General features: G+C 35.9%; 1 protein-coding gene across 12 annotated transcripts in view; it reads left to right on the forward strand.

The window, feature by feature from the left end:
- The window catches only part of MYO16 (myosin XVI), a 698,554-nt gene that overhangs the window by 297,479 nt on the left and 377,837 nt on the right, over nucleotides 1-23,238 (forward strand). For all 12 annotated transcript variants that reach the window (XM_045377420.2, XM_005586232.4, XM_074021383.1 and 9 more), the window contains 3 exons: nucleotides 2,365-2,490; nucleotides 16,289-16,364; nucleotides 19,052-19,205. In XM_045377420.2, the coding sequence (XP_045233355.2) occupies nucleotides 2,365-2,490; nucleotides 16,289-16,364; nucleotides 19,052-19,205 (356 nt within the window). The remainder of the gene's footprint in view (nucleotides 1-2,364; nucleotides 2,491-16,288; nucleotides 16,365-19,051; nucleotides 19,206-23,238) is intronic.

The following is a 23,238-nucleotide window of genomic DNA, read 5'->3' on the forward strand; positions in this document are numbered from 1 at the left end:
AAGTGTGTTTGCAAATACGCTGCTGCTGGTTCACGGCAGAAATGATCACCATCTCCGTGTTTCTCACAAGACCCTTAAAGTAGCAGGAGAGGAATGTTCTGAGACACAGTAGTGATCAACACTGTTACATTTGGGCACCTGGTATCCTCCAGTCATAGTCAGGACAAGTAGTAGGAGCATCAGTTCCGTTTCATAAATAGGTATTTTTGGTGTTTTGTTTTTGTTTGTTTTTGTTTTTTTTTCAAATCTTTTAACTCTAGGTCTAACCTGTTCTTAGTGATGAGAAACTATATCCCATGGGGGCTAGCTGTTTGCTTATGGATTCAGAATTTGATTGCCAGTAGACTGAAGACAATGCTCTTAACTCCTGCTATTGTATTATGATAATTGAAAAGTTGGTTATCTCGTGTGATTAAGTAGAGGTATTCAATTAGGGTTTTCCTTTGTTTGTTTATTTTAGTTTTGGGATTACCTAGAAGTAAACTTGCCAGTGTCCACAAAGGTTACTGGTAGTAAAACTTTGGATAGAGTCTCTAGTGAGTTAGCTAGGACTTCTAGTCTTCCTTCCCAGCTGTGCTTGTGATGACTGGCCCAGGGTTGGACTAAGTTCTAAATGGTAAGAGCCAATTTTTGCTTTATGGAAAGCAAATCTAATCTTGCAGGGATTGGCCCTGTGAACTTGGGATCATCAGTATCAATTGCTAACCAGAAAATGGATTCATTCTTGATTCCATTTGTAGACTCCGCTTTATGCTAAAAATTAGTTTCTTCTGAGATTCGGATTATTGCATATAGCACAGAGTAACTGCCAATCATTTGTTGATTATTCAAATAATGTAGAATCAATTTAGAAGCAGATGAATAGATTAATTCTCTAGGAGAGCAAGTATATAAAATTATATTTTCTAAAATACTTGTGGATATATCATTTTTGGGACTGTTTCCTAGAATATTAATAGGATTAATTCTATATGTAGCAAGCCTGGGAAAATCTATGTGAAACAGTGTCTTAATTTAGATGAATATATTTATTCTAATGTAGTTGAGTTACAAGAAATAAACATATATTTACACTCTGTAGATTGAAGAGCCTGATTAGGTCCAAAGGCATAAAAATAAATGTTTTTGTTAAATTTTATCAAAATGTACACATTTAATAAGCCTTTTTGACTTTAATTTTGTCTTTGTAATAAAAACACAATGGAACAGAGCTACAAAATTCCATGCTATCAAACCTAGAAGATGGCATTGATTTTACTACTTTTAAGGTTTTTCTCTTTCTTTTCTGATAGTTTCTTCTTCCTAATTCTTATGTTTATAAAATAAATCATGTAGTTGCTTAGTAACCTCATTAGAGTGTGATGAGAGTTGATATAGAAATAAAGGCTGCTACCTTAGAAACAGGAATTCCCTCACCTGAAAAATGTAAAGAAATTCTCCAAACTATTGTTCCAAAGTCCTTATTTCTAAACTTAAGATTCCATTAAAAAACTAATCTGGGGCCAGACGTGGTGGCTCATGCCTGTAACCCCAGCACTTTGGGAGGCCAAGCCAGATGGATTGCTTGACCCCAGGAGTTCAAGACTAGTCTGGGTAACACACAACATGGTTAAAACTAGTCTCTACCAAACAAACAACCAACCAAAATTAGCTGGGTTTAGTGGCATGCACCTGTATTCCCAGCTACTTAGTAGGGTGAGGTGGAAGGATCACTTGAGCCCCGGAGATTAAGGCTGCAGTAAGACATGATTCCACCACTGCACTCCAGCCCAGGTGACAGAGAGAGACCCTGTCTCAAAAATATAATTACAAAAGAAACTAAAACTGAGAGAATGTTACAATGGTAGCTACACAATCATTTTTAAGCCACCACCAGATTTAGTTAATCCTTTTTAGTGTTCCTGTGCCTTTTACACATACAGAAGCATCACAATGATCACATTTCCTGTTTTTAGCTATTCTTTGAATGACTTTCTAGAGCACCAAGTTCAATGCCTGGAATATAGAGCTAATCAGCAAATATTTTACCTTTGGGCAAGAAATGGTAAGCTTTTCAATGATTATATTCTATATTTTAAAATATTCAGATTGCATTGAAATGGAACTCTCGGAGGGGGATGGGAATTACATGAAAAAGTGCACACTATCAGAGTCAGAAGGAAAATGAATAACCGTAAGCATCCTTTCAAAGACTGATAATTACACCCACTTATACCAAATAAATAAAATTACATGTATGTTCTTTTGTTTTTGTGGTCTCTGTATTTTAGATCCAACATTTAATTAAGTAGCTCTCTTTAGAGTGAACTGCATGAATACCACTACTTTTTAAAAAATGGATAATAGGATGTTTCTTCACTGCAGTTACACATGGCGTGCGCGAGTGGCTACAAGGAGGTGGTGTCTCTTATCCTGGAACATGGTGGAGACCTCAACATAGTAGATGATCAGTACTGGACCCCCCTCCATTTGGCAGCCAAATATGGCCAGGTAGAGTGATTTTCTGAATTCTTTTAAAAATAATTTTATATAATTAGTGAATAATTTCGTATTCAATTTTGATTTGATTTTAAATTATGTACTAATCATTATTGTAATTTGACTTTTAATAGTATCTTCCTACTGAACAAATAATTTTATGGTTAAAGGAAAATGCTTATATAAGAGCACACAAAAACATGTTCCTTGTGTATCTGAATATTGTAGTGAAATCATTGAAGAAATAATCAAAATCTGTAAACATTTGTCATAATATGGAGTTAAAATGTTTTTCATATTATATAGACTTCATAAGCTTACAGTTTCATGAATCTGTAATAATTATGTGTTTTCTACAGCTAATATTTTATTCATGGCAATAGTAGGAAAAGTAACTTAGTTTTACACATATATGGAGATTTAAGTTAGTGTGTTCATTTCAGAACATTACTTTGGGGTAACAATCACATCTAGTAAATTTGTAGTAAGTTAGATCTCTAAGCGACTAACCATTATGTAAAATAATCTATCATAAACTTCAGCAGTGTAACTGTCAAAAGAATTGAAAGTGATTGCATTTCATGTATTTTAGAAAAAAACATATTGCATGGGGAAGTTCTTTCAAACAAAAAAGAACATTGTTTTGACAGCACCTTCTGTAAAAAAAGATCCGTTTATTCAATACATATATTTAAGGGTCTACTAAATATCCCTGAATTGTGCTTCTACGGTGATTCAGTCTCTTTATTTGTTGCTGGTCTGTTCCAGCTTTTTATTTCTCCTTGACTGAGTCTTGATGGGTTGTATGTTTTTAGGAATGTATCAGTTTCTTCGAGACTCTCCCATTGGTTCAATATATTTGCTCATAATATTCCATCATGATGCTTTTAAATTTCTGAGCCGTCTGTGGCACCGTCTCCTCTACCAGTTATTTTTGAGTTGCTCGCTGTTCCTGGGGTTATTGTCATAATTAACGTGGAGGAGCAGGAAGAAAAATCTAAGTTGGTGAATTTTAAAACAGCTGTTTCTTCTTCTAAAAATACTAATTTCTGGCCGGGCACGGTGGCTCATGCCTGTAATCCCAGCACTGTGGGAGGCCGAGACGGGCGGATCACGAGGTCAGGAGATCGAGACCATCCTGGCTAACATGGCGAAACCCCGTCTCTACTAAAAAATACAAAAAGCCGGGCGTGGTGGCGGCGCCTGTAGTCCCAGCTACTCGGGAGGCTGAGGCAGGAGAATGGCGGGAACCCGGGAGGCGGAGCTTGCAGTGAGCTGAGATCCGGCCACCGCACTCCAGCCTGGGCGACAGAGCCAGACTCCGTCTCAAAAAAAAAAAATAAATAAAAAAAATAAAAATAAAAATACTAATTTCTTAAAGTCTTGTAAAGCTTGGTAAAGAATGATACAAGAACATTAATGTATCATTATTTTCACATGAAACCTGCCTGAAAAGCAGGGAAATGAGTATACGTTTCTGCAACTGCTCCATTATAAAGTATCTACTGCAGTCTTTGGCTCTACATGTTGAGTGTGTCTAAAGGTAATCAATGTTTCCTGACTCATAAGGAGAATCTAGATACTTATTTTCTACTTCCTGGAAGCTGTAATGACCAAGGCATAAAGAATTAGATTCTGATTAGAATCCGAAATTCTGATTAGAATCAGAAATTTTATCCCTCAAGCAATCAGATGAAGCTACTGACCTTTTTCTCAGAAATGCATAGACACAAAAAGTATCCCTACCATTTCAGAGGTTGAATCCTCTGTGAAAACTAGGCATAGACCTTCCAGAGGCCCCTAAGAAATTCTGCTCTGCAGAAATAGAACCTTCTTTTTTTTTTTTTTTTAATGAAGGAGTCTTACTCTTTTGCCCAGGCTGTAGTGCAGTGGTGCAATCTCAGCTCACTGCAACCTCTGCCTCCTGAGTTCAAGCAGTTCTTGTGCCTCAGCCTCCCAAGTAGCTGGGACTACAGGCATTCACCACCACACCCGGCTAATTTTTTCTATTTTTAGTGGAGACAGCGTTTTGGCATGTTGGCCAGGCTGGTCTCGAACTCCTGACCTCAGGTGATCTACCTGCCTCGGCCTCCCAAAGTGTTGCATTCACAGGCGTGAGCCACCGTGCCCTGCCAGAAATGGAAGCTTCTATCCAGGAAATTATGCTTCTAATAAAGCTATACTATGTAGTAAGAATTGAGAGACAAGATCAGCCAGATAAAATTTGTATTATGTGGTAAAAAATCTGGATGGATTTTTAAATGTTTTTTTATATAGTTAGATTTAACAATAAAAAATCCTGTAATGATTAACATATATGCCACACATGATACATGCCATGCGTCAGTGGTAGAGGGAACATAAGCCCAATCTAATTGCCACTTCTTTCAGAAAGCTTCCTAGAGATTCCTGTCCCTCAAAAGTCATGACACAGGAATCACTGAATGATAAGGCAGAGAGAATTAGTGGCTATCAGTGTTACTACCTGCCTTTACCTGTCACATTCCAAAAACTTCCCAACCTTTTATTAATCTGTTCTTTCAAATTAGAGAAACACAGTCATGAACTTACATGAGAAATATAATTCAGTAGCCATGTTTACTTTGTCAGATGCAAAGGAATTAAGATTGTTTTTATTGCCCCCTCTCCAGTGTGCCAGCTAGGTTTCCAACATTCATCATTTATTCATGATAAGTCAATTAAGAAACACTTCCCAACTGCTTCATTGTTTCAAAACCAGCTACAAAACAGTTGACCCGAAAATGTTCACACACCCTAGCTTTCATTTTTTAAAGGTTTCCTATACTTCAGTCTTCTATTTTCTCATGCATTTGATTCTGCTTGTTTAAGGGATTGCATTCGGCAGTTTTTGCATTGTTATAAATTCCTGGGTAATTTATAAAGAAAGGAGGTTTCATTGGCTCACTGTCTGCAGGCTGTACAAGCATGGCACTGGTATCTGCTGGGCTTCTGGGGAGGCCTCAGGGAGCTTTGACTCATGGCAGAAAGTGAAGCAGGAACAGGCACATCACACAGTGGAAGCAGGAGCAGAAAGAGAGTTGGGGGATGTATGCATCGGGTGGGGACAGATGCCACACACTTAAACAACGAGATATTATGAGAACTCACTCAGCACTGAGCCATGAGACATCTGCCCCATAACCCAATCGCCCCCCACCAGGTCACACTTCCAACACTGGGGGTTGCAATTCAACTTGAGATTTGGTGTAAACAAACATCCAAACTATAGCAGGCATTATGCCAGCTTTGCTTTGAGGCCTCCATGGCCTTCTCACTGGAATAGAAAGGGCCAGCGCTGGGTACCAGCCCCACCACTCACTGACCGTGAACTCAACAAGCCTTGACTGTTCTTTTTCCACAGAGCCCAACCTTGGGGCCACCAATTATTGAGAATGATAAGCATCTACAGAAAGGGGAGAGTTTTACTTAGTTCAGCAGATTTTTGCGAATCATGAAGGTGAATGCCTTGTGTGTGTATGGATCATCAGTCAACATGTGTCCTGATCCACTGATGGTGGCTAGATTGGTACAGGCAGATATCTTATTCAGAGGTTTCCAGAAATCGCCATTTACAATGTGCAGATGAGGCAGGTTTTTAAAACACATTATCTTTATCCTCTGCTTCGCTAGACTTGCCTTTAATTTTCTTACTTCTGGTACATTTTAGTACTAAGGAAAGTGTCTGAAAATCATGTGTCTTTACTACTTTGTTCCATTAAGCCTAGTCAAGTAGTGTCTCCACTCAAATGCGTGCTCCGGAAAAACAGACTTTGAGTTGTCCACTGTGATAGCCCATTGTCCAGCAGAGTGACCAGAAGACAAAGGCAACCAACCCAGAATTAGATGCCAAATTGGAAATACTGAGTATAAATGAGGCTTTTATTTTAGAATATAAGACATCAAAACCAAGACACTCTTCTTTTACTCAGACTGATAAAACTACTGAGAGATTTATGATAATAGAAGATTTTCAGTAAATTGCATCTCAATTAATTCACCAAGAAAGATAGTATATGACATCTAGAATTATTCTAAAAAATTGTTCTCCTGCAAAGATATCATTTAGTATGCACTTTAGAAATTATATTTTAGAAACAGGTTTATGTGAATATCAATTTATATGCATGGAAGATTTATAACTCTCTCTGAAGAAATTTGCTGTAAATATATATTGTATCTGTGTTCAGGGCAAAAAGCTTTAGAAATGTGAACATTTTAGAGAGACTAATGGCATTTTTAGAGACATTCACAGTAATTTCACTCTTATAAAGACCTTATAAATGTAACTACCTTTATGGAGAAGGAGGTAGCTCACAATCTGTAACTGTACTTATTATTTACATTTATAGTGGGATGATATGCATATTTTAAAACTGCCTTTTATAAATATATTAACTTTTGCAGTGGAAAACAAAAGAGATGCTTGTTCTTGTCAAAAACTGGGAACTGAATAAATTATGTGAGCAATAAGTCTTTTGGTTTTACAACTCTTTCATGAGTTGTACGTGAAGTAAAATTTCACTCTAGTCTTGTATATATTTACTGTATTTAGTATTTACAACAGAATTGGCAATACTACACCCAAAGATAAGAAAATATTTGTACAAATGCTGGAATCTAAATATTTTTGTTTCCCAAAGTATTTTGTATGGCATAACTCACACATCTTAATGTTTAAAAAGCCATTTTTATTCTCAAATACAATTTTTACCCAAGTATATAAAAATTAAGATATATTCAGAGCTCGAATTATTTTGCATGTTTATTTCTTCTTTGCTTTGAAGAAAACAGTCTGATTATGCCCCTACCCCTCTGGCCATGCAGTATTGACACGCTTCATGTGCCATCCTAGGCTCTAGTTGATGTTTGCCACGTCTTTGAGAAATATTCTCATGCCCTCAGCTTCAAGTGCTCCCTACATGCTCATGGCTGCCCAAGCCTCCTCTCTGTTCCTCTCCCAAATTCTGCATCTGTGTATACCCAGCGGCTGTCTCTTTCTTTCTGTCCTCTAACACCACTTGTTAAAATAAAAAAAAAAAAAGCCATCATCTTCTCTTTCCCATCCCTGTCTGTGGCTCTTCTGTTTCGTCATTTATTCATCACAAAACTAGTCCTTTGCCATTTTCTTACTTCTCCCTCCTCTCTCGTGCCTAACAGAACACTGAGCCTACAGACTTCTACCCAGCGGCTTGTGTTGAGATATTTAAGCCATAATCGTCACCGGTCAATCTGTGCCTCCTCACTGCCTCTCTCCTCGCCCAGGACACTAGCATCTCTACATCTGGGTTAACCCATCAGCTTCTAGCAGGTTTTTATCACCCTCCCCCACTCTTCTCTCAATGATGAGGCTACAGTAATCATTCCACAGGCAGACGTAATCACACTGTGTCAACACAGTATCCTTCCATTGCGGTTGAAATAAAATACTTATTCCTTAGCACTATTTATAAGTCCCCATGTGTCAGAGGCCCTGCTTAAGTCTCGCATTTTATTTCTTCTGCCTTGCCCCATCATATCTGAGGGTAAAGCTATACTGAATGTATCTCCATTTCTAGAATGCACCACCACATATAGCCTATTTTTGCTCTTCCTGAAATTGTTAAATTTTACCTTGCACAGCTACATTGAGATGTCACTTCACTGGCCGTCTTTCCTAATGCTAGGAATTTGCATATGACGGTTCCTCTCCTGTCCCTGTACAAGCACCCTGCATATCCCATATCACAAAAACAGCCTTACCCCAACTTGCTGTAGTTGTCAGTTCATTCATCTGTATCACCTTTTAGTCTGTAAGAACTGAGTGCAGGAACATTTGTTTGGCTTATCAAAATATTGTAGTATCTCAGACGGAGCCAACACAGAATACTGGCTAAGTTACTATTTATTTAATGAGTGAATCAATATATGCCTTAATGTAATACATATTTGCCTTTATCGATGGATCACTGAATAAATGTGTGAACAGTAGATGAGTGGTCACACCCCTTGAGACTGCTTCTTGCAGGAAATCATCCTGGAGATTTCCAAGAGAAACCTGGGCACATGCAAGGACTTCGTTAGCACTGGAAATAATTTGCATTTGGGATGTATTACTAAAATAAATCATGCACAAATTAAAGGGATTTCAACCAAAGGCAATATATTGTGAGCAACACCGTATTTAATGGTTGCTATGTGTCCCCCCAAAATTTGTGTGTTGCAAAGTTAATCCCCAGTGCAGCAAAATTGGGATGTGAGGCCTAATGAGGGATATTTAGGCCATGAGGGTTTCACCTTCATGAAAGGAATAATACAACTATAAAAAGAAATTGCAGGAATGTTTCTCTCTCCTGCTTTTCCGCCATGTGAGGATATAATGATCTTTCTCTCTGGAGGGGTGCAACATTTAATGGGGCATCTTGAAAGAAGAGAGACTAAGGCCTGCTGGCACTTTGATCTTAGACTTCCCAACCTCCAGAACTGTGAGCAATAAATTTCTGTTCATTATAAATTACCCGGTCTCAGATATTCTGTTATAGCCGCACAAATACAACTATGACAACTGTGTAAAAGGAAAGTTCCATAAAAGGAGACTGAGGAGGGGTGGACACAGGCAGAGGAGGATTATGAGGTTTGCTGAGTGGAAATGAAAGAGGAGTGTTTCAGAAAAGAAACACAAGGAAAATTATATAGAAAACTGCAGTGATGACATATTATTTATTTTGTGGTATGAGAGCAGAACCATTTGGTTAATAGAAATCATAGTTGAATCACTAAAAGTAGTGACGTATTAGACTTTTAAAATATTATATCTGAAATAGTTCACATGGTTCTCAGAGTTAGAGACATTTACTCATTGCAGTGTAGAGTATGCACCATTGGACTTAGGTATATATAATTCAAGTGGGGTATGCAAGTGCTGAGTTTCTGAGAGACTTTAACATTGTAATTTCCTCTTTATTAAATTAAATCAATCATTTTTAGCTTCTCAACTAGGAAGGAATGAGTGCTGGCTCCAAACACTCATTGCTATATTTTAACTTTTTAAAGAGATACTTTGACTCTCAAGAAATTAATCTTGATAAATTTAGCCACACTGAAATACAACTATTTGAAGATTAAGTAAAGTCTATATTCAATAACTAATATTAATTCAAATTTGAGCTTAAATACATTTTCTTTGTTAGCCACTTAGTGTTTCCTTTTATACAGACACACATACTCTCTCTCTCTCTCTCTTTCTGAATAGTAGTCACCTTAACCTCTGATAACTTTGCTGATTATGAAATTCTTTTAATACTGGAGATGAGTTGCAATCGAAGGGCACACTCTGCCTGCTCACATTTTAAGTAATTTACCTAAAGCTGTTTTGTGAGGTTAAAACAGATGTTCCAGAGTAGAGTAATTGGAATGAGCCCTGGCCTGCTTAATTCAGTTTTGTGAAGTGCCTCACTGATTTCTAATTGGAAGCACATAGGAAATATTGACTTTACGAAAGGAAAGAAATTCCCCAAGTAGGAGAAACTTCCTTATTTCACACATGAATGTTTATTTTTACAGGCCTGAAATAAAATGGAGTTAGTTTTATGGTTAAAGATTTTCTTGTAGGAAACATTTACTTTTATGACTTAAATGCTTTCCAGTTGAAGTTTTAGAGAACAGTAGTTTGTCAGGAGATTGCACGTGATTTTATTTGGAGTTCTAGAAAAAGCAAATTGAATTGAGTAATGCAACGTGATTATTAGACTCTCTGATACTCTGACGTTTTTGCAAAGATATAAAAGCTTTAGCATTATTGCCATTCTTTCACATTTGTGGAAAACGAAGATAATCTTAAGTAATTTTTGGCTTTCATTGTTTTTCTTTTCTTTTCTTTCTGAATTTCTCTTTCCTTTCCTCCTATCTACATTTTTCCCTACCTTACTCTATCTTTTACGTTTTTGTTCTTTCATTTTCTTTCTTCTTTCCTTCATTTCTGACAAATGATATAAAGGCAAGAAAATCCCTCGAATCTTTAATAAAAAGCAATACTGATTCTTGCAACTATTTTAATGTCCTGGGAACCTACAATATATATTTTATCTTTCAGATTTAAAGATAGCTTCTCTTTCTTTAGCAAACGATATATTTGGAAATCAAAATAACTTCTAAATATAAGCACCCTGCTATAACATGAATAAGTACTACTGAAATAATTTGTGCAAAACCAAACACTAATTTTGAATGGGCTTGTAGGAAATATAGCAATAGGGCATACTATTGAAAACCTAATTAAATTTAAAGTGAGAACACTGGCAAGAGCCATAATTATTTGGGGAGATCTCTTGGAACGCCTGGGCAAAAAGCTCAGCATGAATGAAAAATGCCACAGAAAATGTTACAAAAGCAAACACACAAACCCTACCGCAGATTGAAGAAACCATTGTCAGTCTAACAAGTAAAATAATGCGCGAAATGAAAATGAAAGGCAAGGTTAGGAAAGGAGAAAGGATAATAAAAATACCAAAGAATCTCCAAAAAGCCTTAAAAATTAGAACCATTAAGTGAATTTATCAATTTTTTACAGTAGTGTTACAAGCATAACATAGATAGTAATATGTTTAACAAAGTGTGCAATATTTGTACACTTAACACTACAAAACATTGCAGTGATGATTGAAAACTCATGCAAATAGAGAGGTAAGCCACGCTCATTGATATGCAGTTGTCATCGAGACACTGAATATTGTTAAGGTATCTGGGAAGGCAGAATAGTGGCCCCCAACGATGTCCATGCCCTAATCCCCAGAACCTGTCAATATATTACAAGGCTGAAGAAAGAACTTTGCCTTGTAACTAAGCTAAGGATTGTAAGCTGGAAAGATTTTCCTGGATTCTCTAGATGGGCCTTTAGAAGCAGAGACTTGCTCTTGGCTGAGATAGAGGGGGCGTGACTGGAAAAATGGCCAGAGACATGCAATATTGCTGCTTTGAAGATGGTGGAAGGGGAGGGACCATTAACCAAAGAATGTGGGTGATTCCAAAACTGGAGAAGACAGAAACAAATTCTGCTTTATAACCAGAAGGGAACATGCTACCAGGGCCCTGATGTCAGCCCAGTGATACCTTTGTCAGACTTCTGACCTATGCAATTGTAAGACAATACATTTTTATTGTTTAAGCCACAAACCTTGTGGTGATTTGTTAAGGCATATCAAAGTAGTATAGTAGCTTCCTGTTTAAAACAATCCCAATTTAAAGCCTGACAGTCTTTTTTTTAATAGAAATTGGGAAATTCATCCTAAAAATTATGGAATGCAAAGTACCTATAATAGACAAAATGTTCTTGAAGGAATAAGACACAGACTTTTTTCAAGACTTACTCTAAGTCTTTCACTTGTAAGATTTCAAAACTTGCTATAAATCTATACACACAAAGTTGTTAGGTAATACAGCAAGGATAGACCAGTAGATCAATGGAACTTAAAATATAGTGGCTACCAATGAACATAACAAGTCAGTTGATTTCCTATGAAGGTCTCAAGGCAATTCAAAAAGAAAAAATGTTCTTCTCCACAAATGTTGCTGAAAAACAAATAGTGCTGGACCATCCAGGCCTTTACATGGCATTCACAAAAACTCACTTGAAATGGACCACAAATATAAAAGTTAAAATTATAAAACTTTCAGAAGAAACTATAGTATAATACTACCATGAACTTTGAGTAGATAAAAATAGGTACAGATATTGCACTTAAACAAAAGAAAAGAAATAAAAGTGTTTTTCTGATCATCAAAAGACATTTTTAAGAGTATGACTAGGCAAGCCATAGAATGAGAGGAAATACGTGTAATACTAAAGTAGAAAAATTAAAAGAAACTGAATTTACAGTTTAAGTTTACACTAGAATGGGCATGAAGTAGCACCTCCGCCCACCCACCCCAAGTAAGAGTTAAGAAAGAATATTAACTGCTCCTCTGTAAGGTCTGTGAAGCATTAACCATATCTCTCCCCCACATATTTTGTAAGTTCTGTAAGCTCCCGTTTTTCTTGCTGTGCAACTGTAAGGTCACACGATCGATAAGCATGAGTTGCAAGACGTGTTTCCCAAGATATAAGCTGAGTCCTAAGAATATCACCTGATAATTAACTGCTTGGTACTTGCTTTTGTAAGCCAGCTTCCTGCATCATGTAATTCCCACCTCGAGGTGCATAAAAAGCATCCATTTTCTTTGTTTACTGCTCAGACTTTCAGGATGCATGTCTGCTGAGCCAGTGTACACCTAAAATATACCCTCCTGAACTCCACTTGGTGTCTCCAGTCTCTGATTTCCTGCTACAATACATATATCTGAAAAATGCATCCAGATCATATAAAAATGCAGATAGACTAATAATAGAAAGTTAAACAATGCAGTAAGAAATGGACAAGAAATTCCTGAGTAGACAATTCACAAAAGATGGTCATTAAGCACATGAAAGCTTTTCAGTTCAATATCACCAGTCATCAGGGAAATGTAAATTAACCTACACTGAGATAGTACTTCAGTGGCTAACATTGTTTTACTATGACAATATCAGTGTTGGAGAGCATGTGGCAAAATTGCCAGTGAGGATAAAAAAATAGTAAAACCATTTGGTAAACTTTTCTGGCAATTTCTTATAAAGTTAAATATATACTTACCAGATTACCCAGAATTCTGTTTTTGAATGTTCAAAAGAGAAAAATGAAAATCTACATTGACTAAAATGACATATGTCCATAGTAGCCTTATTCAAAGAGCCAGAAACAAATGGCTCAACTCTCAAGAAGAAAATGATGAACATATTGTAATGTAGTTGTACAATGGACTACAGCTCAACAGTGAAGAGAGAAAGTGTCAATGCATGCACAAGCATGGACGAATCTCAAGAACGTTATGTTGGGCAAACGTATATTTCTGTGTTTTATTGATGTGAAGTTTAAGAATAGACTAAACTAATCTGGGGTGCTATAAATCACACTGTGTTTTCTTGTATGGGATGAAGATTGACCACAGTGGGACAGGAGGGAACTGTTGGTGATGAGAAATGTTCTATATCTTATTTGTGGTGTTGATTACACAGGTACACACATTTGCCCAAGTTTTATAACTGTGCACTTATTATTGCCCATTTTATTGCCCTTAAATTACTTTATTGTTTAAAAAAAGAATATTTGTAGAAATACAGCTAAGACGGCTTCAGTTTCCAGCACAACAATTGAGGTCTTTTAATTTTATGATTTGACTTCCATTGTTTTGGCTCCTCTGGCCTAGGAAAAAATAGTACCTACCAACATTTATCAGTTGAGTAGGAGCTAGTTTGTATTACAGAAACACACATTATTTCCGGACTTACTATTCTCTATAAATCAAAAAGACATCCAATGACCATTTTAAAATATTCAGAACAGAATCATAATTTTAAAAAATTACATTGTCTCTATCCCTATGTGAGACATAAAGAGTGGTGGTAATTTTCATTTGATGAAAATGTACAGCCTTTGAGGTTGCATAGCAACCTTAGATGTCTATATTGTAAAAGACAAGTTTGAAAAATAATGTTACCACTTACAAAGTTTGTAAGACATTAATAAAACAGGCTGGGCTCAGTGGCTCATGCTTGTAATCTCAGCACTTTGGGAGACCAAGTCAGGCTGATCACTTGAGGTCAGGAGTTCAAGACCAGCCTGGCCAACATGACAAAACCCCATCTCTATTAAAAATATAAAAAGTATCGAGGTGTGGTGGTGCAGGCTGGTAATCCCAGCTACTCCAGAGGCTGAGAGACGAGAATCACTTGAACTCACGAGAAAGAGGCTGAGTGAGCCGAGATGGTGCCACTGCACTCCAGCCTGGATGAAAAAGTGAGATGTCTCAAAAAAAAAAAAAAAAAAAAAAAGAGAGAGACAGAGAGATAGAGGAGATAGAGATTAATAAAACAAACACAGAATGTGTAAATGGGAATATAAAACAGATAAAAGCCAAAGTGATAGAACTGTTAAATAAAAATACCGTAGAAAGAATCAATAATACCTCATACCTCAAACTGGTTCTTGTAAGGATTAATGAAATGAGCCACGTTTTGGAAATATTGGTCAGAAAGATAGAGAGGGCATGCACAGAGTGACTGATAGTGTGTGTGCAAAGGGAAACAGAACTACAAAAACAGCACAGCTATTAAAAAGGCAATAAAAGAAAAAGCACAATAAGAAGATATAACCAATAACATCATGCCAGCACATTTGGAAACTTAGAGGAAACTGGCAAATCCCTAGAAGGTAATAGCTTAAAAAGTATTGTAATCATACCAAGAAGAAACCAGGAGAGTGCTGCTCCATTTTCAAAGCAATGTACCATTAAACCACAATAATCAATTCTTTTACACCCAAGAATTTAACAACAAGTAAATGCCTGATAATAAAATTATTAAGTAGAACGTAGAGCAACAGAAAGCCTTGTTAGGAGTAAGAGTGTCAATCTGAGCAATCTCTTGGAGAAAAATATATTGGCACTATTTATCTCTTTGATGCTGTCCAAACTGATATCCCAGGAAATTCATTTCTAAGTACATATATCCTGGTGTATGTGTGCACTAAGAGATATAAATGAGACTACTTATGGGAACATTGTTTGTAAAAACAAATAAATGACTGCAAATGTCTTCAATATTCACTGGGAGAAAGGTGGATCAATTGTGATATATTTGTACAATACGATTCCATGCAGCCAAGAAAAAGAATGAAACTTGGTTAAACTCATCAACTCTGATGACTCAAAATTGCAATGGTAAGCCATGAAAACAGGCATGGAAGAATCTATACAATAGGATTTCATTTCTATAAATGTCACAAACAAATGAAGCAATATGTTGCTTGGGGATAGTTCCATATGTGTGTGCTAAGCATATAGAGAAGATATTAATGGTTAACCCAAAATTCATGATAGTGGCCAACTCTGGGAAATAGAGAGAGGCATAGTTTTGGGGAGAAACTCATGAAGATATCATTAAAAAAAAATGTTGAGTACATATTTTTAAAAGTTGAGTACACTGAAATTTATTTCATTATTGCCCTTTCAATAGCACATGTATATTATATATACCCTTTATATGTGTGATATATTATTATAATTTTTTAAATTACATTAATTTCTCAAGTTACTTAACTCTTATAACTTGAGATTGCATTTTTCTAATGGTCCAATGTGACTTTAGGTTCATACTGCCCACGCTGCTGTCACAGAGGAACAATACCAACAAGTTAGACTTCAATGAATTGTTCAATTAAAACAGAACAAAACACACTGTACCATATAATTCCTCACATAAGGAGTATAGCTTAAGTACTTTCAGGTTATATTATGGCATATAGCCTACACTGTCCTGTTGTACTTTGTTGTATTTTGCCTTTCATGTTTTAAAGTTTCAGGGTAGTGATTCATTCAGTGCAACTTACTTTAAAATATATTTTTACTGTTGTGTAACTAGTTTCTCATCCTACAAATGCACATAATGTAAACCTAAAAGTTTTAAAATGTCCTTTTCAAATCTTCAGTGGTTAAATCCTTATTGGATAAATCATTTTTGTTCTGAATCCAGAAAGGGCTGCAACAGTTTGAATATCTGACATCTTCACAAAAGGCATTGGGAAAGGTACTTTCCTGGGACTGTCCCAGGAAGGACTTCTGAGTGGGAATGCTGATGCCGTCTCATTCCAGCTGCCAGTTGGACAGCACAGTGTGTAACTTACTGATGAATCCTTAGCATCTGCCATGGTGGTTCCCATTTCAATTATCTTTAATATTTCAGGCAAACCTGGTGAAACTTCTTTTGATGCATCAGGCAAACCCACACCTTGTGAACTGTAATGAGGAGAAGCCGTCAGGTAGGTTAAGAGCATCCTGGGACCATTGAGCAGGTACTGTTTCCCTCCTTTCGTATCGGGGTATCCATCTATCTTCAGCACAGCTACAGAGTGAGAGCAGGACAAGCCTGTGAAGCTGTGTAACAACCAGCCCAGTTCAAGCACAATTCATCATCGCCTGTGCTCGGCTCCATTCCAAGAGGCTATTCACAGTTTAATCTACACTGTACCATTGTACTTTGTTGTATTTTGCCTTTCATGTTTTAAACTTTCAGGATAGTGATTTATTCAGTGTAACTTACTTTAAAATACATTTTTACTGTTATTTAACTAGAGTCTCATACTACCAAATACATGCTTATCCGTTAAGGTATTTTTGAAAAATAGTAGCGTTATTATCTGTGCAGATATTTAAACTACAAGAAAAATACAAAGGCTGACATTCTCATGCAAATTTCAAACTTTGAAAATCTTGACTTAATGTTACTTATTTTTTAATAAATATATTTTTGAAGATTTCTAAAATTATTTTAGTTACTGCCCTTTTTGTATATTCATATCCTTATTTAATAAATGGATGCTACATTAATTTTGTAACTTTTCTAATTTAACAGAAAGTTACTAATCATAATGATTTTTGCAATAGTAAAAACAGTTCTGAATAACAAAGAGAAAAATCTAGCATAAGTAATACCACATCAAAATTTTGAAGGCAGTAATTGATCTGAATAACTTAATGAATCTATTATTGCTCTTGCTATACCTCTGCTAACTTAAATGTACTTTACTTTTGAGTTTTGTCATTTGATATACTCTCAGGAGTATGAATTTCTAATAAATCTCCAGTTAAAGCCAGAAGGGATTTTTCTCTATTTGTTATTTATTGAAATTAAGTATCATTATTTAATGTTTATTACTTCATCTTCTCTGCTAAACTGAAGATTTACCAAACTAAAATTTAAGACAGCTTAATAGTCACAAACTTGAGAATCAAGCTAATATTACTTACAGTCTAGTAATTTTAACATTATCTATATTAGTATGCTAATGATAAATATCAAAAGAGCAAATAGAAATTTTTAGGTATTTTTTAAAAATATGTTTACTATGAATAAAAGTCACATCCTCTGTTAACTCTAATCTGGGTCTAACAGTAGCTCACATTTTTAAAGTTCGTGTTCCTGGCTTATTTCCCAGACAAGGGAGGATATGACTGACTTTTGACTGCATGGACTCCCGTGGCATACTGTCGCCATTTAGGTCTAGTGTCATTTCAAACAGATGTCCAGGCACGGTGGTTGACAATCTTAGGAATGGAGGCAATGAATGAACTTCTGGTCTAGATTCAGCACTGGTCATCTCAGCACAGTGCATGAGGACTCTCTCAGGCAACTTTTACCATATTGCTCATGCAAAGTCGACTAGCAACCTAGTACCTTATTCATGGCCTACTGGCAATACGGGACACAGTGCTGGGCCTATAATAGATCCTCAGTAAAGATTTGCTAGTTGAATGAAAATACTTTTATCACATGCAAAAAGCAAAGAGTTATAATGCAGTGAGAGGTTTCAACTAAAGCAGATACGCCAACAATCCAGGCAGCAAGAAGATATAACTAGATAAAACCAGATACAAGAATAGAGCAGAGAACGGTAAACCAGAAACCTATGCTATAACTGAGAAAATGAAAGTCGTCATCAGTATTATAGTTTATTACTGTTATTTTATGTTTCTTGAATTTGGAATGGATTCATAAAAAAATATCAGGGGAGGGAAACAATTTGTTAGGTGGGACAGAAATGTAATCTACCAAAGTAAGAAAGCTGAACACTCATCTACTTTTTACATGTATATAATATAATCTGAGGCAAATAATGACAAAATCTTTACATAATATCTTCTTGTGGCAGCTACATTACTGTGACCAGCCCAGAAGGCCACATAGCTCTCATTTATAGACATAGGTGGTCACACAATCTGGTCCTAATGATCGAGAAGCAGCAGCTGCCTCCAGTAGGTTCTTAATTGATATGAATGTTGATTTTTTCCTCATGCTCTATATCAGTTTCTAGATCAGTAATTGTTGTTAGTATAAACTTGATTGATACATATATATGTTGCTACCCAAACGTGTTGAGATGTTACTGTTATGTGTAATTTGTAAGGGAATATATTTATTTATATTTGCAATTGATAAAGGTAAAAATATTATGGCTAGAGAGCAGACCCCTTGTGTAAATAATACAACTGAGTATTTACTTGTACAACTACCCATTTAGTAGAATGTTTATAGAAAGCCAGTTACATGCTTTATAATCCAGTCGATGGGAAAGTGTAACTTTTTCTGTAATTTTGGTTCATAGTCACCAAGATGCAGGACAAGTTTTACTGAGAATGAAATGACATTAAGTTTGTGCAAACTTATTCTCAATGATTTTTTATTTTACATATCCCCCATCCAGTGTATACTATTTTCATATTTTATTTCATTTATAATTAAATATGTCACTGATGTAAAAGAAAATAGTGTTTTAAAGTGACAGTACTTCAATTTTATCCCAGCAATAAACTTTTAAGGTTTTTTGTTTTGAGTCATACATTGATAAATTTTTATCATTTTAAGCATATCGGAATTATTGAAAGTAAATAGATTTATGTACTATCACCACCCATCATTTTTCTGATTTTCTTATTTTTTTTCTTGTAGATATTGCTGCATCTGAGTTTATTGAGGAAATGCTGCTGAAAGCCGAAATTGCCTGGGAAGAAAAAATGAAAGAGCCTTTATCTGTTTCTACCTTAGCACAAGAAGAGCCCTATGAAGAGATCATGCATGATCTCCCCGTGCTGTCGAGTAAGCTGTAAGTGTCTTCCTGCTCATTCTCATTTGCCATCTTCTCTACCTGCCGGTCATTTCAGAGCCAATATTAAGTCTGACTCTCAGCAAAAATGAGTTAGAACAATTAAAATGGTTTATCAATGTATGTACCAAAGAACACTTGTTAAACATAATTTTGAGTTTAACAAAAAAACATAATGATGAGTTAAACATAATTTTATATAAACCCTCTGATTTAAAAACAATGTTACTATATCAGTTATGAAATCAATTTCGTGTACCATGAGACCAAATAATATTTTAAACACATTCCAAGATTTTAGCTAAACTGATAATGAGGTTTCCAGTGATTATCATTATGGCTAACTTTCCTGAAAGAGAAAATACTGATATGTGTTTTTTTCTCTCATAAGCATAAAACAAATTATTTATTGTTGTGTATGTTATCTCCTAAAATAACTTTCCTGTTGCATTGAAAATATCAAATGGATCGACATCATTTTCAAGGTCTGAAAACGTGACACAAAGTGTGAATAACAAATAACGTTCGAATTAATGTTAAATTTATTGAAGAATAAGTGTTTATTTAACTCGTAGAATGATGCTTATGTTTCTGGAGTTTTTCTTTGCCAGCATATGGATATATAAACACAAGTTTTATGTATATAACTTAGGTATGCTTACATATTCATTCATTTTTAAATATTTGTTTGAAATCTACTGACTGTGGTGCTTGGAATATATAACAAAACAGATAGCAAACATTGTCAGGTAGAGATGGACTGTGAGTATCTAAATCAATAAGTAAATCTCTATGAATAAATAACATTGCATGTAATCTGTGGGACCTTGTTTAAAAGTCTGTGGCATCGTTTTAAAGACCTTCAAAAACAGCAATCGGGTAAAGCAATTGTGTATTCAGAGCAATATTATAAAAAATTGATAGTACCTATAAAATTACTGAAAGATAAATTATTAAACATTGGAAAGCTTGTTACCTCCAGAATGCTACTGCTAAAATATGCATTAAAATAAGTAAGACAAAGATGGAAAGCTTTATGAAGGGTTTTAACATGATATAAAAGTTCATTTAAAACCATAGAAATACCCATGGTGAAAATGTACAAAAAGCAAACATATGAAAATCTGGATATTCTAATGCAACCCCTCTAAAACAGATCTCTATGAATTTATATATTCATATTCTTCAGAGGTGGTGTTGTGGTTACTGGAAAGAGCTCTGCCTTATGACTAATACTTAGTCTGAATAGTTAAAGACGTTGATGCCCAACTTTCAAAAACAAATAGAATGAGTAGACAAAATATCAACAAGGGAATAGAAGACTTAAATAACACTATAAACCAACCAGATCTAACAGACACAATTAGAGCACTTCATCCAGAAATTGTGGAATACATATTCTTTTCAATTGTGCATGGAACATTCTTTTCCAAAATCAGAAATGAAAGAGGAATATTACTCCTGAATTTACAGAAACAAAAATAATTAGAAGGAAAAACTATTAACAATTGTTCACCAAAATATTAGATAACCTAGACGAAATTGACAAATTCCAAGAAAACACCAAGAAGCAGAACTAAAGAAAAAAAGAGAACATTGGAATAGACCTACAGCAAGTAGAGATTGAATTTGTCACCAAAAACTTCTCACAAAGGAAAGCTAATGTCCACATGGCTTCAAGGCTGAATTCTTCCAATTGTTTAAAGAATTAACATTATCCCTCACAAACACTTTCAAAAACAGAAGAGCAGGGAATTGTTCTTGACTCATTCTATCAGGTCAGAATTACCCAGATACAAAAATCAAATAAAAATGTCAGATAAAAAGAAAACAACAACCTTATGAATGTAGCTTTAAGACACCTAAATAAAACACCAGCAAATCAAGTTCAGCCACATATAAAAAGGATTTCACAGTATGTCTTTGTGAGATTTATGACAAGAAAGCAAGGCTGAGCGTTTAAAAATCAGAAAATATGGTGTATCATGTTAATAGAATAAAGAACAAAATCAAATGATTATCTCAACATATGTAGAAAAAGCATTTGACAAAGCCCAATACACTTTTATGAGGAAAAAGTAAATAAACTAAGAATGGCAGGAAATTTTCTCAACCTGATAAAGGGCAAGTACCAAAAAATAAAAAAAGGAAACAAAACAAAAGCAAAACAGAGCTAACGTTGTACTCAATGGTAACTGATCACTTACCCCATAAGATGAGGACAAAGGCAAGAGTGTCTGCTGTCACCAGCTCTGTTCAACATTGTATTGGTGGTTTTTGCTAGAGCAACCTAGCAAGAAAATAAATAAATAAATAAATAAAAAGTATCCAAACTGGAAATGAAGAAGTAAAACTATCTCTATATTCAGATGACATAATATTTATGTAGAAAATTCTAAGGAATTTATTTAAAAATCCTATTTGAACTAAGAATATAGTTCAGGAGGATGGCAATACCCATGATCAAGACACAGAAACAATCAGTATTTCTATACACAGCAATTCGTAATTCAAAAATGAGATTAAAAACATGCTTACCCAGTAGGGGAGGAAAAAAGGAAAAATTAAAAACAATTTAGTTTACAACAACATAAGAAAAACAAAATACAAGAAAATTTAAGAAAAGAACTGCAAATTTTTACACTGAAAACTACAAAACATCACTGAAAGAAATTAAAGAGCCTAAATATAGGAATATTCACTGGTGCTACAGCTGCTGTAACCTTGGGGTGTCATGCCCTTGGGGTATCTTGCTTCTTGTGCCAAAGTTTTAGAACTCCAAAGATTTAGAAGTTGTGCAAATGATACTACTTTGACTTTCCAGTGTGTTTCAATGTTCCATATGGATTTTTTTTTTTTGTTTTGAGACAGTGTCTCACTCTGTTGCCTAGGCTGGAGTCCAATGGTACAATCTCGGCTCGTTGCAACCTCCGCCTCCTGGGCTCAAGTAATTCTCCTGCCTCAGCCTCCTGAGTAGCTGCGATTACAAGTGTGCATCACCGTGCCCAGCTAGTTTTTGTATTTTTAGTAGAGATGAGGTTTCACCATGTTGGCCAGGCTGGTCTTGAACTCCTGGCTTCAGGTGATCCACCCACCTCGGCCTCCCAAAGTGCTGGGATTACAGGCGTGAGCCACTGTGCCGGCCCCTGTATGGATTTGTATGTCCTGAACACCTCTTTTTCACAAGCAGAAGAAATTTCTCATAACTAGAGTGGCCATATGTGCCCATTTGGTCCAGTCTGGTGTCTGCTTTTTTCCCCAGCATGATGATGAATAAAGCCCTCTTTCAGTATTAAAATGTCCCAGTTGTCACCTTAAGTTCTACTTTTGCAGAATCAGAAAACTGTGGCATAAAATTTCTTGTGTGGTTTCACTTCGTATTAATATATTAAAGAATATTAATTGAAGGGGTGGCCTGCCCCCTCCACACCTGTGGGCCTTTCTCGTTAGGTGGAACGAGAGACTTGAGAAAAGAAATGAGACACAGAGACAAAGTATAGAGAAAGAAAAAGTGGGCCCAGGGGACGGGCGCTCAGCATGCAGAGGACCCACGCCGGAACTGGTCTCTGAGTTCCCTCAGTATTTATTGATCATTATCTTTACCATCTTAGCAAAAGGGAAGTGGCAGGGTAATAGGATCATCCTAGGGAGAAGGTCAGCAGTAAGTCATATGAATAAAGATCTCTGTGACATGAATAAGTTTAAGGAAAAGTGCTGTGCCTTGATATGCATATGCAAGCATCTCCAAAACCTTTTTAGTGCATAAAGAGCAGCATTGCCGCTAGCGTGTCCCACCTTCAGCCCTAAGGCGGTTTTCTCCTTTCTCAGTAAACAGAACATACAATCCGGTTTTACACCGAGATGTTCCATTGCCCAGGGACGAGCTGGAGACAGATGCTTTTCTCTATCTCAACTGCTGAGAGGCCTTCTTTCCTCTTATACTAGTCCTCCTCAGCACAGACCCTTCACGGGTGTCAGGCTGGGGGACGATCAGCTCTTTCCCTTCCCACGAGGCCATATTTCAGACTATTAC

The sequence above is a fragment of the Macaca fascicularis genome, chromosome 17 (genome assembly GCF_037993035.2).
Source record: "Macaca fascicularis isolate 582-1 chromosome 17, T2T-MFA8v1.1".
Taxonomy (NCBI): Eukaryota; Metazoa; Chordata; class Mammalia; order Primates; family Cercopithecidae; genus Macaca; species Macaca fascicularis.